Consider the following 21,440-nt stretch of genomic DNA (forward strand, 5'->3'; position numbering starts at 1 on the left):
GAGCTTCTCCTGTCTTCTTTTGGGGTTATGCAGTTTCCTGGAGTGTCAATCCTGTCAAGGCTGCCAGAGAACCTTGCTGCCAACCCTGAATATTTAAAGACTATTGTCATATGCTACTTACTGACAAACACTTTCCCCACTCCATTTTTAATCAGCAAGGGCAATTACTTTAAGAAAAAAATAGCTACATCAATCCTGTTTAAAGTAATATAAGGAAATGAGGACTGTTCTAGTCTTCTTGTGCTCATTTCACAACAAACCTTGAAAAAGCTCTCAGTCTTTTTCAACAGGTGACAATGCTAATAAATTGTGCTCAAAGCAACAAAGTGCTGCTCCTACTTCTAATCATCAACTGAATCAACACTCGCTCCCTTGTAACCTTGAATTATCTCTACTGCAATAAAATCATGAGCAATTTATGAAGATTATATTACATCCCCAGTACATTTGCCTTATCAGACTCTAGTAATCACACCTTCCTCTTCCTGCTCCACGCTTGGGGAACAGCTGGGCTCATAGCAAGCTTCCTGGGTGATGGGGATAGCAGTGATCAGACTAGCTTCTCGGCCCAGACGTTTTTTCTCTTCTTCCTGCTGCAGATTCTTGAGAATATGTTCTGCTCGCTGATGAGAACGTGACACTGCCCGGGCTGAAAATGACTTCTGTAAGCAAACCATTGGACAGGAGGCAGGCTATGTGAATGAGTTTGCTTGGGTTTTATACAGCACATTTTCTATTTATCATCCATCCATCCATCCATCCATCCACATTTTGCAGTTTATGAGCATTCTGATTAAGTTTTTAACATGGACATAATTTACTAACAACCTTAATAAACTATGGAAACATTCGAAGCAATTTGTTAATAGAGACTACGTACATCAGAAATGTAGCCAGTTCACACTATGTCTACTACATGTGGTATATTACAACAATCTAATGCAACTTTACATGGAAGTAGGCGCCATGATATTGGTTTATAAATCACAGCACTGCTGCCTGCATTGCATGCAGAGATGCTGTATTGTATTGTCTCCCATGATTGTTTGTTATGGGGTGGTTCAACTAGTACTTGTGAATGGTGCTTGCTGTCAAAGAGAGGTTCCAGGCTCAATTCAAGGTGAAGGTTATTCCTTCTATAAAGCCCTCTAGACCATTTTATCTCCTCCTATAAAGCCCTCTAGAGCATTTTATCACACTGACTGAAATCACTAAGGAATGCACCCAAAATGGGAAGAACTGGTTGTCGAAACAGAGGAAGGTTCTAGTCCCTTGGAATTCAGTTCCAAGTGAGGTTTGATACCGACTAACCCTAAAATATGTTTAAAACCAAATAAATGAGAATGTGTCAAACCTGTCCACTTTCCCTCACTGAGTACAGTGGTACCTTGGGTTACAGACGCTTCAGGTTACAGACGCTTCAGGTTACAGACTCCGTTAACCCAGAAATAGTACCTCAGGTTAAGAACTTTGCTTCAGGATGAGAACAGAGAGAACAGAAATCGTGCTCTGGCGGCGCGGCAGCAGCGGGAGGCCCCATTAGCTAAAGTGGTGCTTCAGGCAGGAACACTCCCTCTTCGTTCAAGAGGCTTTGCGTTGCTTTCGCTGAAGCCAAGAGAGTGAGAGGGATTGGTGCGCACTGATCCCTCTTGCTCTCCTGGCTTCAGGGATAGCCATGCAAAGCCTCTTGAGTGCAGCTGGAGCACTCCTGCCTCTTCGCTCAAGAGGTTTTGCATTGCTTTCTTGTTTTCCTCCACTAAAAACTAGGTGTGTCATATGGTCAGGTGCGTCTTATAGAGCGAAAAATACAGTATATCTTTTCCCAATTTTTTTGTTTAAAATTGAGGGTCATCTTATACATGGAATGTTGCAATTATTTATTTCGGGCTCAAAAAGTAGGGGTTGTCTTATACATGGGGGCATCTTATACACGGAAAAATACGGTAATTGCTTTGTCTCCCCTCATTCTTGGATATTCATGGGAAGACCACAGATTTTCTCAAATACCCTTGCTTTTCTGAACAACTTCAGAAGATTTTGGGTGTTTATCCTCATGAAAAAGTATTTTTGCAAACTAATGCACATTATAGCAGCAGGCTACCTCAAGTGGTTTACCATCTGCATGGGTATATTGGTTCTGGGTTAACAGACACCCACAAAGATGTACGTACTGATGCAGATTTGGCCTCTGCTTTTTCAATGCTGCTTGTGCAATACTTTACATATATAGACACTCCCCATGGAGTGGAACTTTCTCATGGAGAGGGAATTGTATGGAATTGGACATCTGGAGGACTGCTGTAAAAGTAAAATATTTTTATTTAGACCAATTTTTATTGATGAGCTCCATCCCTTTTTAGTAAAAGCATTTCTTGAATTCAATGTATTTATATTTTGTCCCTGGACTTGGTCTTCTTATTCAGGATAAAAAAGCTGCTTTAATGGCTGTGTTTTTATGGCTGTGTTACTAATCTAAGATCCCTAGAGCTATTTGTTTGCTTTTCTCCAACACTATTAATATTGTTGATATAATATTCTTATGAATAGTAATTCATGTATTGAGAGAATCATTAAAATGATTTTAAAAACCCACATCCCACATTATTTTTCATGTGCTATGAAATGTACTAAAAATGTATTTCAAAGACACTTAAGGAGTTATTTGGGTGCCTTTTACCTGCATGTCTTGTTTTGCAACTGTCTCACTCTTCCCACAAGCAGCGTATCATTCAAAAAATAAGGCCTACTTCAAGAAGATTTTTTACTTACGGATTGATCTTCATTAATTGGGTCCTGGACACTCCCACTACACTGTGGAACCCATGGAGGGTCGAACATGGGGACCGATGGCATTCCCAGAACTGGGGATGGGAGTGTGAAGTTAATGCTAGGTGGAGGAATCTAGGGGAAAAAGATCAAGACATCAAAATGGGGGAGAAAGAGACTCACATAATCAAAAGCTTCTGTAGAAACAAATCCCTTCTATCTATACTAAATATTTCCTGTTTCAAGAATGAGGAAATGTTCCAGAGTCCAAATATGAAAGGCCATTTAATTTCATCCATGGGATAAAGATGGAATTACAAGCTTCATTATGAAACAAGAAGTGAAGGCTAATGATTCTTTAAACTAAGTAACCTATTGTTATGAAAGACATTTTATTTATTTATTTTTAGAAGAAAATAACCTCATATTTTTCCCTGTGTGGGATGTCAGCCTCACATAAGCAACATGTTTAACTCTAATTAATGCATGAAGGGATTAAGAGCATAGAGCAAGCCGTCCGGCCAGTTTTAGCTAGGTCACACTCCCTCAGCTTGGGAGGAAGGGTTACAAAGCATATTCTGTCACTCTGTGTGGCTAACGCAGTGTCACAGCCACCTATACCTACAACAATAGGGGAGAAAGCTTTGATCCAGGAGGATCCACTCTAGTTTCAGACCAAAGGCCTATCTAGTCTAGCATTGCGTGGACAGGCGGAGTCCCCAGATCCTGCACGGTCCCCCCGTCATGTGGAATAGCGACTCAAGACAACGTGCTATGGGATTAAATTGGCCACAACTTTATTAAATTTCAAATGTGGGTAGACCTTGGCTCAGGCATTGGGCGTTCTCCCTCCCTGGTCCCCAGCCGGGGACCTAGGGAGCATCAGGGTTATCCAGTGTGTGTGTGGGGGATGGGCCGGCTCTGGAGAACATATGTTCAAGCAGAGATAGCCGTCCCCGTAACGCCGCCGCCGCAGGGGAGAGCAATGACGACCTTTCGGTGTACGGCCAAAGCCTCCCTTCAGAAAACCCCTTTAACGGGGAACCCTGATATCACCGCCGCAAAGAGGAAGATGGACAAAAGGATTCCGCCCAAGGCCTGATACCACCAAAGTTGTGACGTTTTGCTACGGGAAAGGCGAAACCTGCCAATGCAGGGAAATTCCTTTCCGGCCCTTTAACAGCGACCTTAACGTAGCAGCGCCCGCATACCTGTGAAGAAAAGTTAACCTGCAAAACCTGTGAAGAAAAGTTAACCTGCAAAATAAGACATTAACTGAGGGTGGGTAGGGTGGGAGAAGCTCTGGAGCCAAGTGAGGATTCCCAGGTAAGATCCTCCCTCTATTGTGTGGGCAGGTAATCCCTCCCCTACCTGACCTGGTCTCCTTGGCAACGCTTCCCGCAGGTGGGATTGGACAACTGACTGAGGTAGGCGGAGACCTCCAGGTATCCCACCTGAGGGAAGGCAAAGCCAAGCCTATGCTGTTGGAGCCGCTCCAGATCTAGGGGCTGCACGCGTCCACGCAAAGGGCGCCCCCCGGTTTTAAGCGGGGAGCGGTCATTCTGTTTTCACAGAAGTTAACGCAGCTTAATAACCTCTTAGCTCCCAGAAAGCTGGATATGAGTATGTATCATATCTTCTTACATTTGTCTGCTACTCCCAATAAATCAGATGTGGTATAATGAATGGGATAATCTGAGCTGTCACATGACCTTAACCCGTGTTCAATTTATTGCCACAGAATGTTTCAGACTCCTTAAAGACGTCAACAGTGTTAATTATAGTCATATTATAAAGGGAGTCTCATATTCTCCCCATTGCATCTTGGTAAGTTTTAATTTCTATTTTATTTTACTGTAAGTGGTTGTCTAAATTCAAAGTCTAAAAAATGTGTTGTATGGAAAGTTAAAAAAGGAAAACAAAACAAAACAGGATTTTGAAGGTGTATTCTGGTGCCACAACTCGAACACTTAATTGTACCAGACAGTGTCACAATTTACCTTAAAGATTTGCTGAGCTCCTTCCTCCATCCGAGGCCACACCTGATACCTAAATCTCCAGAGGGTGTGGAATTTAAGAATGGCATTCAACCTTTGCACTGCCTCAGGGTGATGAAATTCAGACATCAGCATATCCGACACTGCCTCTGGCACTTTCACAGCACATAGAAGGAACATGGCAGCTGCAGGAAGCAAATATTTCATGAATGGTGCGTATCTGTTTTTAACCTCTTATGTTTGTTTTTGTTTGTTTGTTTGTTTGTTTGTTTGTGTGTGTGTGTGTGTTGCTGTAAAATTCTTTGTTTTTTAATGACATACTCACAAAGAAACAAGAAAACCTGGGAGACACCTTAATTTTAAAAAGCAGTTCTGGAGGATGTAGTTCAGAACTATGCCTTTGATTGGTTCTTTGAGTAAATGGTTAGGAAACTGCTGTTTTATGAGCAGATCTGGCAGCAAATGGGGAGCTACTGTGGGCCACTCATTATAAATTTCCTGTGTGGAAAGCATGAATACTACATGCAGCAAGAAGAGAAAGGGTGTGTGTGTGTATGTGTACTGTCTTAGTACATGTAGTAGCATAAGCAAGGGCTCACATAATATCAGAATAACACGACTGATCCAGGGGACAGAAAATTCCCAGGATCCAAAGCTGGGGGAGCGGGGGGAACTGCTATGGGACTCTGTACCACTGCCAAACCCGGATCACTAATATTGCACACTTGGTAAAGAAAGTTGAATTTTTCATCTTGCAAATTCCAAAAATGAGGGATGCTCAAAAGTTGTAACATTACTTGATATTTTGAATAAATGAATATAATTTGCTTGGCAAGTATAAAGTGTGTAAAACTGCAAAGAAATCATTCAAAATGTTTGGCAAGTACTTGCAGTTATATAACAGATAAGAGATATACTATATAATTATTATTTAGCATTACCTGACATTTTCAGAAAATTAAAATGGTTTGGTTTTCCAAAAGCAGTTTCTGTTGCTTCTTCATCAAATGTAGACTTACTAAGCTAAATGTTGTCCAATCACAAACATTATAGCCTCATTATAATGCCTCACACCCAAAAACATATTTTTAAAGACTTGTCACTGAAGAATTTTACAAAAATTATGTTTTGCCCACTTAAAATGGCTTGAGTGCCAGAGGAAGAGGAGATTCTTACCTGCTGCCCCAGCCATGTGCTCATCCATACTGAGCAGCAGTTCCCATGCTGCAGGCTGGATGTCCCCATACATCTCTTCTGTGAGGATGGGCGCTGCCTTAATTAACAATGACAAAGGTGCTGGAGACAAACTCATCACCTGCAGAAAAGGAGATCATGCTGTACAGCAGAGCCAAATAGCAATTAAAAGTAAGAGGACATTTATAGCCCCAAAACATGCTTGATCCGAAGAACGTTCTGCTGAGTTCAGCGTGGACTATGTACTAGTGTTTAAGTATGCAGCATTCTCCAAAAGCCCTGCTTGCACCTCATCAACCTTGTTCAACAAGACTTATAAGTGGAGATTTTTATCCCATCTGCATTTGTACTGGAACTATTTTTAATTGTTTTTATACATGGAATCATTTCATATTGTTTTACATTTTCCTTCTCTGTGGTTGTAGACAGCTTTATCTGTTCTATAACGCTGAATTTTATTGTTGAGGGTATGGGATGTTAGGGTAGTAGCTGTAGTGGAGAACATGTCCCCCTGGGGTCCCACCCTACAGTCAGCTCTCACCTGTAGCTCCTAGAAGCTGTCAGCATGTGATAGCGGCCACACCCTGGGAATGGCTTCAACTGGTTGGCTAAGCCAGGTGAAGGTAGCTGATGGGTTTCAAGCAGAAGTTAGGGACTTCTGCTGCATGTGAAGACAAGCTCTGGCAGATTGAGTGGAAGAGACCAAGAGTGGGTCCAATGGTCAAGAAGGTGGTTTCTGCACATCCTAGAGGGAAGTGAGGGGCAGATGGGGCTTGCCAACCTGGGAAGTTAGTCCATCTAGAAAAAGTGAAACTCTGATCCTAAACCTCCACTACCTTGCGGGGCATCTTTGGAGAAGAAAAGGCTAAGGAACAAAGCCTACACAAATCTGGAGTGGAGTCCCTAAGCCAGTTGGATGGCGCTTTGTACACCTCCTTCCAGGAACTCCTGTAGCCAAGCTGATGCCAAACATTTTGCTCTTCTTTCCTATGGAGCCCGAGAGGGAGGGTCTTGTTGTCTGGCCAGCCCGGGATCTCATTACACACTTGAGGCTTGAGCCTTGTAGAGGTCACGTCGGTGCTCCTAACGCACCTCACGGACCCACGTCCATTGTCTCTCGCGAGATGGATACCAATAACATTTTATCATTATAAGCTGCCCTGAGGCCTCATGGGGGGTATTAAACAAACAAACAAACAAATGAAAGAATGAAATCCATTGCCTAATTCAAGAATATTACATTTAACAATTTTGAGTGTATTTCTTGTCCGAAGGACCAGGGATATAGGTATGCACATGCTTCTTTGTTCTTTATATATTAACTAATTTAAAAAAAAATTTAAAGGAAAATTACATTTCACTTGCAGCTCCTTCATTAAATCCAATACATATTTCATTAATATTTTTTTGGAAGCCACCCAGAGTGGCGGGGAAGCCCAGCCAGATGGGCGGGGTATAAATAATAAATTATTATTATTATTATTGACCCCGATATTAATTATGTTACTATGATCAAACATCAACTCAAATGAATCTGTTTCCAGGCCACTGGCTATTTTGTATTCTTATACAGAGCTAAAAAATATTGTGTTCAGTGCTAGGGCAACACAGCATATTATGAGTGCATTTTTAAAACCAAGTAACTGTTTGACAGCTCACTGGAAGGACAGATCGTGAAGCTGAGGCTCCAGTACTTTGGCCACCTCATGAGAAGAGAAGACTCCCTGGAGAAGACACTGATGCTGGGAAAGATGGAGGGCACAAGGAGAAGGGGGCGACAGAGGACGAGATGGTTGGATAGTGTTTTCGAGGTTACCAGCATGAGTCTGACCAAACTGCGGGAAGTAGTGGAGGACAGAGGTGCCTGGCGTGCTCTGGTCCATGGGGTCACGAAGAGTCGGACACGACTAAACGACTAAACAACAACAACAACTGTTTGACAAGGAAAACACAGTCCTTCGTCTGGAAAAAACTATAATCTATTCTGGACGTATTAATAGAATCAAGAGATTCATAGAATCAGAGTTGGAAGGGATCCTGAGGGTCATCTCATCCAACCCCCTGCAGTGCAAGAATCTTTCCCCCAATGTGGGGCTCAAACTCAACAATCTGAAATTAAGACTGACGTACCTACTACTATAAAGACCTTTTCCCATGTTATGTGATGCATACAAGTGGATGTGAAATCATACAACCTATCACACACATTCTTTCCAGGGGCATGCATGCAAAAAACCGTGCCCTGGGACAGGCAGGGTCACTTAGAATATTTCTGCAGGTACAGAGTCTTGTGATTATTACAGGGGTCCAGGAAGCAAAGACAGCTTACATTTGGACACAGTGGGCTTATCTTTAATAATTTTGCACATTGCTGCTGCAGCAGTGGACCTGGACGACAATTCGTGGGCACACACGAGGGTGGAAGTCAATGGCATAATGGTATATGAAATTAAAAAGGCAGGAACTCAAACGGCAGCTGGGATCAAAAAGATGGGAACTGGGAATTGAGATGGTAGCCGGGAGTACTGTTTGGGCAGAGGGTGGTTCAAATAGTGAACAACAATGAAGGGTGGAAGCAGTGGAACCCAAAAAAGATGCATTCAAAATAGAGACTAAAGAACTTCATAGAACTTTAATGGCACCTGTGAAAGTGAGTATAAGGATGGCCACCTACAGCTGTGCGCTGACCAACTTAGTCCAAACAATTCATATCTTTCAACTCAGTGACAAACATTACTTCAGGGAATTAACTGAAGAAAATCACTTTAATTAATAATTAGACACTGGGAATTAATTGTAGAAGGAATCACCAAGGAGATGATTCTGCCAACCAGAAACAGAAGGAAGAATGGAGACAACCACAGAATTAATTAAATTGGTGACTCCAGAAGAATGAGGAAAAATTCCTGGCCAATTAGAGGAAAACACACAAACCTAAGCACAAGATACAGACAAACCAGAGCAGCAAGTCAACCAAAATACAAAAAGGGGTCCTGAGCACACATAGCAAAAACAGATGAACAGACACTGAAGTACAAGCCTGAAAAACCCCCCACAGAAATTACATTAACACCTGTAAATCTCAAGTTGGTATCCAAAACCATAATTATATGGCTGATGACCTCTGACCAAAAGACTGACTCTAGCACAGGGCCAAATCATGCAACGTATCAGGCAACTTAAAAGCTCCTGCCTTCAAGTACTAAGAGAAGCTAAACCTACCTGGTTCCAGTACACCAGCACAGGAAGAAAATGCTAGCATTTTTTAGTCTTGCAAGAATGGCCTAATCTAGCAGTTCCCAATCTTTACCAACCATGGACCACTTGAAAACTGCTGAAGACCTTGGTGGACCATTTAATGATTCTGCCCCCAGCCTGTTTGTTGTAACAATTATAATGCACTGTGTGTTTTTAATTATATTTTAATTGCTTCTTTTATTTCTTATATTGTATTTCACTGCATTACAAATTTAATTCCATGAAATTTAATTTCTAAAGGGTTCTTCACAGACATGCCATGGACCACCCAATTCAAGGGGACACATATATTAAAGACAAAAAAATGATGTTCCATTAGCTAGTCTGTCAGTCCTGTAGGTGACACACTCATTACCTGATGCCTGATGTATTTCAGCATTCCAGAATCCTTCTTTCCTTCAAGGTTGGAATCTGTCACTCTCTTCTTCAAGGAGGGTGTTCTCAGGCATGACTTGTCTGAACACTGAAAGAGAATTGGATGGGGGAAATGCTCTAAAAATGTTTTTAGAGGCCACCTTACTTGTTGGGGGAAACTGATCTCACAAGGTGCCTATTACTAATACACACACACACACACACACACACACACACAATAAATGAATTATGGAGCTTTCCCTTTGGTTCTCAGGACATGAGTGACATGACTTCTGAGAATGAGATAAGCTGAAATACCCTCCCTTTTCTGCAACCTGATCTCACATCCAAATATCATGCTAGTACAAGTTTCCCTGGCCAGCATGCTATGGAAAGCTGAGAAATGCCCATGCAATAGTTTAATATGCATTAGGTAGCTGAGTTAACTGGAATAAATGCTTCTGTAACCAAGAAGTATTTTGTCAGCTTGCTTACCTCTTTCTGTTTTTTGCTCCTAGCCACATTGTTTAGCAAGTTATTCTCTTTGAGTGAATCCACAGTGTCTCCATACAGGAGTTTGATGGCTCGGACAAGGCGTGCACAAGAGCGACTATGATGGAGGTAACAGTGAGGGTGGCAGTAGTCAATGTGGGTGCAAATGAAACTCTGCTGGTTGCATAGCAGTATCATCACCTGGAACAAAAAGTATGCCCAGATATTTCAGTAGAGATACAGGGCTATGTTTGTACCAAGAAAAGACCACAAAGAAAATATTGAATATAGCTATAAATTAATTTATCAGTGAAAAGCAAAATAAGCTCAGCTCAGCATTCAATGTGCGGAAAAAATACTATATTTAATGAATGAAAAACTTATGAGACTTGATTTGTTGCTGACTTACATCTGGCCATGAGGTCTGGAACGACTTAATTTTACCTTTCTTTCCTTTGGGGGTTTACACCAGGCTTCCTTAAACTCGGCCCTCCATATGTTTTTGGCCTACAACTCCCATGATCCCTAGCTAGCAGGACCAGTGGTCAGGGACACTGGGAATTGTAATCTCAAAACATCTGGAGGGCCGAGGTTGAGGAAGCCTGGTTTACACTTTCTTAAAGTGATGGCTTAAAGGTAAAGGGATCCCTGACCATTAGGTCCAGTCGTGACTGACTCTGGGGTTGCGGCGCTCATCTCGTTTTATTGGCTGAGGGAGCCGGCGTACAGCTTCCGGGTCATGTGGCCAGCATGACTAAGCCGCATCTGGCAAACCAGAGCAGTGCACGGAAACGCTGTTTACCTTCCCATCGGAGCGGTACCTATTTATCTATTTGCACTTTGATGTGCTTTCGAACTGCTAGGTTGGCAGGAGCTGGGACCAAACAACAGGAGCTTACCCCGTCGCGGGGATTCGAACTGCCGACCTTCTAGTCTCTGTGGTTTAACCCACAGCACCACCCGCGTCCCAAAAAAGTGATGCCTTAACTTGTCTCAATGGGAATTTTGGGCAGTGAAGGGGAGAGCAAACACTGGAGTAGCTGGGGGGGGGGTCACCATTCGGCCCAAAAACATATAACTCTACCCTGTTGATCAGCTGTGAGTTCTGTGTGCAACAAGCTGAGATTCTAGGACCTCGCCAGTGATCTCTACTTACATGCAGCCAAGACATATTCCGGTGATAGTTCTCTTCGGTGCCTGTGCTGCTTAATACTTCAGGTTCTATACTGGGTTCACTTGCACTCCAAGGGCTTCCTTCTTCAAAAGAAAAAAGATACACCCAAGTAGTTTGGTTTTTTCCATGCTTCCTGTGGTTTTTTTTTTTTTAAAATCTATGGTATATGCTTGTAATCCAGGCCAGTTTCTTAATGTTACATGTCCTAAAGGGTGCCAGAAATGACATGCCATTAGCATACCAGCCTAATGAGCCAAACACTGATGAGTAACATTGGCTATTCTCAACAAATGTCAGACATTTCCCCTTATTCTCATTCCCAACCCAACCTTCTTCTATGGCCCCGATTATCCGCTGGGCTGGAAATTACAAGCATAATTCACAACAGCCATTGAAAGAACAACTAATCAGGGATAAACGTTACTCCCTTTTCTGGAAGAGGGGAGGGTTAAGTAAAGAGAAGGAGAATTCTTGCATCGTCAAGATGCTGCAAAGTTGTTGGTTTCAGTGATCTGCATTGACTGGGCTCTGTGGTTAAAAAACAACACCAAATGTATGGTCCTGCAGCGGCAGCACTTTTGCTATAACTACTGCTGCCGCATACAGGCTACAGCCCTACGAGGTCCCATCAAAGGACTCTAAAACGCCTGGGAATGAAAGGGGGAAAAATCCTGACAAAAGCTAGAGGACAAAGGCAGGGGGAGGGCTCTCTCTGACCCCAGAGTTACCTGGATGTATTTATTGCCAAATGGGCCTTCCAATTTGCCAGACCTTTAGCACAAAATCTGAGTATTGAAGATTGTAACATTAGGATTGGCTTAGTAAGAGACATGGCTTACTTCCAATTAGTTCTTCCCTGCCCTTTCTTTAAATGAATATGTAGCTGGCTGAACTCGAATTTCCCTGTGGAAGAAAAGAGCATGGGCAATGCCACTGAGACCAGAAGGGTAAAGGAGATTCAAGTGCAGGATTTATCTGTTCCTGACTTTTCTGTATGTGAAATCTTTGGGAACTAATATTTTGGAGATTCACGAGCACACATATATTTATATCTCATACACAGCATAATATATACATATTGTATATATACAGCTATATGCACAGTACATAATATTGAGATATGTATATATATATGTATATATATAAAATACCACAGCTATTATATATGCCATATAGATATATAATATATGGTATTTTTATATATACCTTTCTAAGCATGGCATGCATCGGGTTGGCAGTCAGGAAAATGCCTGTATAGTGAGTCCATGCACCAAACGTTTAGATTTTTAAAACTTAGCATCCTTTGAGTGGAACAGATCTGACTACCTCGTGTACCAATGGCAGGACTCAATCTCTGCTCTTGCCATGTATTTAAATCATGCAAAAAGTGTGAACTTCTCCTTACTTCAGCTGAAATAACTGGAGGGTCTGCCTAGCCTACAAGCACTTTCCCTACTTCCCTAGACCTGCTTAAGTTGCTTCCAGGCTCAAGATGCTGCCTCATCATCCCGCTCCCTTTTTAGCCCAGCTCATCTATGTTACCTATGTCAGTGACAGTGTCCCTGCTGTGGGACAGCTGCAGCTCCTCATTCTCAGACTCTGAGTCCTGACGTGATAACTTGGTGCTCTTTAGGCTGCCGGCCCGGCGAATGCTGGACAGGGAACCCCCTTTCTTCACCCGGAAACTGCGGGTTCCTTTAATCTGGAGCAAGCGGGAGCCTCCTATCCTGATCTTCCTGCTGGGAACTGTATTAAAAGAATAAGAAAGGACTTTTCCCCCCTTAGGTTTCCCCATTTAAAAATTATAATTGTATTTTAAATATAGAGATATATATAGTTATATTCCTACCCCTCCATCCCCCCATCCTGCATTGCAGAGCCTTTCCTTCTCTCAAGGAAGACTTGCAAGAGGCTCCCTCCAAAGCCAATGCCAATGCAGCTCTATTAATCATCCAGTAAGGGATACCTTGGCAAAGATGTGACACTGTATTTCTTGCCTGTTACTCAGATTAATTATTATCCTTCAATTGAGTCATTAGTATCATGAAAATGCTGTGTAAGAGGCACTGTTGGAAACCCCATAGCTAAACAACCAAAGCTACAATTTGTGCTCCCCCCACCCCCCTCAAAAAAACCCATGTTGCTCCAGATTTATTCTTCAGCAATATGACGAGAGACAACTTCTATCCTCCAGCTGTTTTGGGACTACAACTCCCATCATCCCTAGCTAATAGGACCAGTGGTCAGGGATGATGTAGCCCCAAAACAGCTGGAGGGCCAAGTTTGGCCATGCCTGATTTACACCATTGCATCTACATCAATTGCTGGCTACCAATGACTGAGTTGTAGACAAGATGCCAGGGGCAAACCTATCCTCCTGCTAGCAGAAGGTTGTTTAAATCTTGTTATAGAATCGCAGTGTTCAATCATGCAGCATTCATGATTGTAAATAGGCAGCCTGCTTTCTGAAGCTAAGAGTCTACTTTGCCTGCCCAGTTTCGGTATTACCTTTGAACAGATCGCTGTTTTTGTATATTAAACTTCACCAAAATTTTACAGAAAAAGCAATAACATGTAGTCCAACTCCTTTCAGCAGCTTTCGGGCGTTAAAGACATCTGTGGATGCTGAGGTTTTGTGTGTGTGTGTGTGTGTGTGTGTGTGTGTGTGTGTTTTTAAATGAGCACAAAGATATGGAATGGTTTGAAGCACCAGTCATTTACACATTGTTTTCCACTCAGCTTTAAGGCAGTACATGACATTATGCAAGTCCAAATGTTGCAACACTTAACTGAAAATCTACTTAAGATGAACATACTGCACAGGTGCAATGTAGATAAATGATAGCTGCCACTTTTTGAGCAGGGGCAGGCCAGAGAAATGTGCAGTGGTGAGAAGAGATATGTCTAAATTCAACCAAAAATGGGTTTGGGAATATCCTTCTGATTTCTAGACACACTGACACTCTGCCATGTTGAATGCGCAGTTCTGCTCAGAGGTGTTCCAGGCTCTAGCATTATTGTCTTAGTTATGTTTTGCATTTAACTGTGTTTGCATTTTAGAGCTACCACAATTAGGGGAATATTTTTGAATGACTTGGAAACAGGTCATGTGATACACTGCCAGAGAGATAATCACAAAGAATTTTGAGCAGTGCCTTAAAAAACCTAAAATATTCATTATGGACCACAGTCCTCTTCATCTGATGCATGAAGTAAAGAGGACTTGATACTCCTAAAAAAGTCATGTCTAGTTGATAAAGGTTTTTGTAGCAACGACTTTAAGAAACTACAAGGCAGAAGTCTTTATTGTTTTGTGATGGACTGGAAGCTAAAATCCAGTTTGCTTGATGGTTAGTGCTGGTTAAGATCACCTGTAATGAAAAACTATTTCTAGGAAACATGTTAACAACAAGAACAACAACAACAAGAACAACAGCAGCATCCTGCAGACACTAATATGAGCAAGGCACAACAAACGGTAAAACTTATAGTCCTCTGTATGCTGATCGGAATGTAAAATGCTCCAATTGCTTTATAATTTGCATTGCACTGGCTAACAACCTTACAAAATATGTCACTGTTATTCCTATTTATCCAGACCAAAAAAACAACAATTTAAAAAAAATGGGAGTGAGAGTATGACATGCAATGTCATCTATTGACTCAGTCTTGCAATGCTGTGCAGGATTTATACTAGCTGGTCATGACTTCCCCCAAATAATCTACAATAGACAACACTGTGGTAGTAAAGTACACGGCTTAGTTCACAATAATAAATATATTTTCCAAGACTACTAATTAGCCCTAACTAGTATATCTACATTAGGACCCACCTTTCAGTGACTGTAAAAACATAGCTTTTACATAGTTTTAAAAACACACCTTGGTTGCCCAATCAATGAAAAGTTATTATCATACAAGTGAGGTGAATGTTGTGTGAAAGGAAGAAACAGGTTAATGGTTTTCAAAGTGATTTGAAGCCTGTCCTTGTCACTGCAGATGAGAAAAATCAGATAACAGATTTTAGCTGAACAATAACAAGAGATGCCTTTGTCAAGATCTGCAAATGTTGTTACCTTTAAATTTGAGAAAAGAATAATTTAAATTATAAAACAATTGAATATGTTCATCATAGTCAATTCCAAAGTGTCATAAAGCATCTTACTAACAATCTACCATCTGCAATCTAGTCTTACATACAGAAATCCCTTGTGCCACAACAAAATCAATTCTGAACAGGGTTTTTTTTTACATGGGACTGCATTTTAGCAATTGTTAAGCAACACATTAAAGCTCCTTTTACTGAAAGCATGATTGTATTACATTCTGATGTGTGTTTGCTGAACTGATCTATTTTACTGAATTTACATTATATACATTGTTATTGTTACTTTCTATTCTTATGTTGCCTTGTTGGGTAATTTTAGTAAAAATAGGCAATTGATAATTAATTCAGAACTAAACAATGTGAGCAGCTATGCTAGGAAGAGAAAAATTCAATGCTAAAATGATGGGAAAGTTAGATTCTAGAAATCTGGCTGCATTTCCAGAATCACATACACAGAAAGTGTTGCGATGCCTTCAGGAGAATTAGTGGCTAGTACTGAACTGGGTGAGTTTCTCCTAGCTCACATCAGTCACTCCCTCAGAATCATGAGGAAGTTCCACTTATTTCTGAGGAAATCAAAATCCTGCTCCTTCCCTCCCATGTATTTTTTCTCCAGCTCAGATTAAAACCTGAGCTGGAAAATAATTCAGAGGCTATGGAACTCATCTCAAAGTAGAGTTGAGTATTGCAAACCTCCAGAAACTCATACAAGTCACTACTACTGATAGTCTCTATCATATTAGCCTATGCTCTGGTCCCAAATTCAAGCATGGGCTTCTCTAACAAAAAAAGAAGAAAGGGGGTGGGAGAAAATCACAAGTAGCTTGATTGTGAAAGACGACTGCCTGGGTCCTCAGAAAACCATTACAAGTCTGGGCTGGAAAAATGATCTGACCAGGTACAAATCTCCCCACCCCTCTCTCTGGCTAGTAAAAGAAATAATATTGCACTGAACCGTGTTGCTTTTGCGATATGAACTCACATGATGTGACTATGCCCAAAACACCTGCAATGCTATGCCATGCCACGTATAATTTGCATACTGAATTTGCACTGTTGCTCTGTATGGTTTTACATATGGTATCTTCATAGAGAGCTGCGTGAGAACAACTGATGTGGATAATAAATAGACCAAAAAGGTTCCATAGCACACCTATTGTTCAAAGAGACTATTAGAAAGATAGGTGTGTATGCTACTCATCCATGCAAGTCATCTTCAAGTACATCTGTAAACATGGTAGAGACTCATAGGAATTTGCAAATAATAATGTAAAAAGCACACAGATACTATACCACTGATGCAGCTCAATGTAGCTATATTTAGAATATTTAATTATATCTTTAAATAAATTGGTGTTATGCAGATTTTGAAAAAACTGTAATGTATGCAAATAACATAATGCAAGAAGCACCTGGGGTTCTTTTACTTGATTTGATTGGGGATCTGTAATGATGATAGGATATCAACAGTATCTACTAACGTGAAAGAAAGATAAAACATATAGTATGCAATTCTGCCAAGAGAAGATGACTTCACAGAGATTAGAAACCAATTTCCTATGTAAATCAGAAGCCAATCACAGGCAAAGTGATGCTTTCAATCAATTTACAATGAACAGACTTGTGACAAAAAACAAATAAATAAGAGAAATTCATTGCTCACTGCTATAAAACAGGATCTCTCTGTTGGTTTAAAAAAGCTATTCTGGCAAAGCCAACAGCTTAACTGTGCCAGTTCAGAGGCAAAGAAACTAGAGACACATCTCCATGGCCACAGTTGTGTGGAGGAAGTAATGTCTGGACCAGGATGACCATGTTCGTCAAGCACTGCTTCCTGGTGATCTGCCCAAATGCAACAGGTATTAAATGGGTTTCCGTGTTTACACAAACCACTATTAGGCAATGGTGTTTCATCAGCATGGTAGTGCTGAGTCTGGTGTTACTACTCCATGCAACCATACTCATGGAGAGTTTTAGAATATTTGAACCTACACTGGTGGAGATCTTAAGCATTAACTTGAAAGTGTACTCTACTTAAGTACTTACTTCCACCTAAATATGTTGAGAATTGTAGGGCGGGACTGTACAACTTGTGAGTTAATAAGCTGAGCAAACCCTGTTTCTGCAATTCCCAAGGCAGGTTTATCAAGCCCTTGGACAGGGGGCAGGGGCAGTGTCAGCATATATGGTTCAAGGGCTGCATCTGGTTTCATGCATTGTGAAGTCCCGTGCTGAGGAGTTTAAGACTGAGTTATATACTTCTAAGTGGGGTTCTGCTATCTTGGAAGGACAGAAATCATGGCAGGGATGACTGGAAGCAATAGGTAGGAACAAATTATAGCTGCCTCGTTATCTTGTGCACCAGACATCTGTCATATACAGAAGTGTACGAAAGAGACAGGATGTTTGGAAACCAGGTTTTCAAACAGATTCGAGCTAGGAAGGGTGATTTGCCAGGTACTTGCTGGAGTCTCAAGAAAGCAGCCAAATAATATAGTCAGTGTCTCCAAAGACTTACGGTTCTTCATGGCAGCAAAGCCTGCTGCTCCTTTGAAATCCCTAATTTCTACATTGTGAGACTTCAAAAAAGTAAACAGCTTGCTGTCTTAATTTTCTATGCTACATCTCATACCCTGAACTATTACTTATTGTCCAAAATAGTGTTGTATAAGTAACTGTTAATTGTATTTTGTATTGCAACACTTGAACCAAGAGGCTGTTTTTGTGTGCGTGCACACGTGTGCATGAAATGGCATTACAATGATAGACACTCTGCTGGCTTTAGCAACCACAGTGAGTTATGCCTTAAGAGTAAACATATTTTGGGGCTAGTGATGGTTCAGCCTTGTGGCTCCATAGCTTCCCGCTTCTTAAAAGAATTTCGAAAGTTAGGACATAGAAGTCCAGCTCTAAACAATAGACCTGGAAAAAGTTTGAAGCTTTAGTAGGCAACAAACCTTTCTTCTCTTCACAACCTGTGTCAGATTTCAGGGTATGACTGCTGCTGTGCAAGGAATCTTTTGAATCTTCATTTTCATCCAGAACCCCAGCAAAGCTGATCTTCCTCTCATACCTGTGCCGATCCATCTCAGGGTCCAAACGCAACCTGCAACTCTCCAGGTCCTAAAATATTACATGAACCAAAGAAGCACGTGAATATCATGGGTGCCAAGTTTTATTCTAATGTTAAGGAAAAGACCAATAAACTCAATCAGAAAGGTTGTTTTCTCCATTTGTATCTTCTTAACCTCTCACTTGTTTCACCAAGGAGCTTAGAGCAGTGCACATAGGGACATCTCAATTTACCCTGGTAGTAACCACAAGGAATAGGTTAAGTTGACAATGCATTTTATTGCCAGCCACCTATATATAACTTTACTTGATACTGTTTTTATTAAATGTTACTTATGCAATGTTGCATTGCTTTTCACATGTTTATTGTAAGTTGCTGTTGTGATCACTTGCCCTGCAAGTCAGAGTAGAAACTAAAATAATAATAATGATGATGAAGATGATGATGGCTGTGCCCAGTGTTAGCCAGTGAGTTTCACAGTGTGGCAGAGATTTGAATCCAGGTTTCCCTAGCTCCAAGTACTACACCACACTGATCAGGGCTGGCCCAGGTCATTTTGCTGCTAGAGGCAAAGAAGAAAATGCTGCCCCTCCAGTCCTCTGCCTCCTCCTCTCCCGCTGAACCACCCACCCGCCAAGTGGGTGAGAGAGTCTGTTCGCTTCTCATGAATTGTCAGGGACTGGTTGGATGAGGAAGAGTGGGGGCAGCCAGTGGTCCAGCAGGCACCTGTGGGGTAAGGGGACTTTGAGCCAGGTTCAGACTGGTAGGACAGAGAGGAATCATGGGCAGAGTGTGCTGGTGAAAGGGAGAGTCTTGAGGCAGGTAGCCACAGACACTGATAGAGAAGGAGAAGGAGCTGTGTCTCCTGCTCTGCAATACAGCTCGTTCCCCATCCCCACTGTGCTGTACTGTACTGACTCAACTAGTTCCCCATCCCCACCCTCAGCACAGGAACGAAGAGTCCAGAAAAAGCTGAAACAGTTAAGAAAAGCTGAGTCACAATGAAAAAAATGTGTGGAGGGAGGATGAATAGGGGACGGAAGGGGCAGGAACTTTAGCTTCTGCAACTGACCTGCTTAACTGATGGAAGTGCTGGGTGCTAACTCTTTGACCTTGGAGCAATAAAGTTAATCACTGCAAGCATTGTGCCCGGTCTGCTTACAGCATCAGACAACAGACGGAGGGGCCTTTCTGGCAGCCTGACAAGAATTTAACAATAGATTTCTTCAGCTACTCAGCTGATTTTCTGGTTTCCCCCTCCAATTCTGCAACTTGTGCTTATTGTTTCTTTTTCCCTGTCCTAGATTGTCTCCAAAGTAAATTCCTGCCTTTTGCTCACCACAAGGGGCTCCGTCCGCGGCCTGGGCATGTAGGGAAAGGTCTCTCGAAGGAATGTGGTGATCTCCAGGAGGAGCTGACATGCTGCCATCTTCAGTGCAAAAGGACAGCAACATTTGGTGGGGTTCACAGTACCTAAGAAGTGACATTTATATATAGATTGGTTTTATTAAAAATAGCACTAGGAAAAATACATATTTAAAAACAGATGGACAGCACCACACATGGTACACAATACAAGCTGCATATGGAACACTATGGCCTCCTTGCACTATTTTTCTATTTTTACTAACAATCTCATTTGCTGTTATTGCCAGGTAGCACTGGTAATTCAACAACAACAGGATTTCAGTGGTCTCAAAATCAAACTGTTCTATGAATACTGATGTTGAAATGCATACACTTAGACCCTGCTCACCTCTAGAAATGTCACACATTTTTTCAGAGCAGAGGACTACCAGAGGGCAGAGGCACTGGGTTCTGCGTGACTGGGTTCCGCGTGACTTCACACATGTGAAGTCACACACATCGGGAGGAGGCCATGAGGCTCAGGGAGGTCTGTCGCCAGGCGGTAGTCCCAACGAGGCCTTCTGCCGCCACGGAGAGGCCCAGAGGGCCCAGCCCCTCAAGACAGTGGGGTCTCATCCCCATAGAGTTGGCGCCTGTGCCAGAGGGTGTGGCTGCTTTTCTCACCCACACTCACACCCACACACCCAGTGCTGCTCTTATCTCTTCCTCTGCATAAAGAAAAGCAACTGGGAAGGAGGGGGAGATGCTATTGGTAAAATAAAAAAATTAAAAAATGGAAGAAAAATCCCCACAGCTTTTCATCACAACTAGATTAGGCCTATCCTATCATATATTACAGTGATGGAATAATTAACTGAAAAATATGTTATTGAACAAACTGACCAACAGCAAAACTGCAGTTGTTTTAGGTAGGATAGAAAGGATAAAATTTCTGTATTTTCGTTTCTGTTATATTAGTGAATGTTTGCCATGCAAATCTTATGCCACATAACACGGGGGTGGGGGCGGGGTGGGGAATGGGACTCTGACTGATACTCAGTACCAGGCTTTCTCAACCTTTGGCCCCCCCAGGTGCTGTTTGACTACAACTCCCACCATCCCTATGTTATCTTGGACTACAACTCCCATCATCCCTAGCCAACAGGACCAGTAGTCAGAGATGATGGGAAGTGTAGTCCAACATAACATAGGGATGATGGGAGTTGTAGTTGGACAACAGCTGGGGACCAAAGGTTGAGAAAAGCTGTACTACACTGTTGAATACTTAGAACCACTATGCAGGAAATGCATATCTACTACATGTCGTAGTGAATGCTGTTAACCTTTGGAGGAAGATTTGGTGGCATGGGGCAGACACACAAGGGCCATGGCTTCCCTAATGGGTGCTCACTGCATTTACAGGTGCTCGTCTTCACTGTTAGGATATTTCCGTTCCACCTTAAAAGGGAGCAGGATGTTTGTGTCACAGCCTGCGTATTTCCTGTTTCACAGGATGTTTCTGTTGTGTCTTTGCTTTCGTTTCTCTCTTCGTGCCTGAACGCTGAAGCAGGCGGTCATGTTTTTCTTTGTTCTGACCAACGCTGAATAAACTTGTAAATATGCTCTCCTGCATGCATCTTTTGCTGTGCATTATCTGCTGATAAGAGTGTGCACCAG

General features: G+C 42.0%; 1 protein-coding gene across 1 annotated transcript in view; it reads right to left on the reverse strand.

Annotated features, from left to right (window-relative positions):
• The window catches only part of UNC80 (unc-80 subunit of NALCN channel complex), a 170,247-nt gene that overhangs the window by 70,374 nt on the left and 78,433 nt on the right, over window positions 1-21,440 (reverse strand). Inside the window, 10 exon segments of the mRNA XM_077919672.1 lie at window positions 476-662; window positions 2,770-2,901; window positions 4,767-4,948; window positions 5,940-6,078; window positions 9,571-9,678; window positions 10,065-10,262; window positions 11,218-11,318; window positions 12,778-12,981; window positions 18,301-18,466; window positions 19,756-19,889. Coding sequence (XP_077775798.1) covers window positions 476-662; window positions 2,770-2,901; window positions 4,767-4,948; window positions 5,940-6,078; window positions 9,571-9,678; window positions 10,065-10,262; window positions 11,218-11,318; window positions 12,778-12,981; window positions 18,301-18,466; window positions 19,756-19,889 — 1,551 coding nt within the window.

The sequence above is a fragment of the Podarcis muralis genome, chromosome 1 (assembly GCF_964188315.1).
Source record: "Podarcis muralis chromosome 1, rPodMur119.hap1.1, whole genome shotgun sequence".
NCBI lineage: Eukaryota > Metazoa > Chordata > Lepidosauria > Squamata > Lacertidae > Podarcis > Podarcis muralis.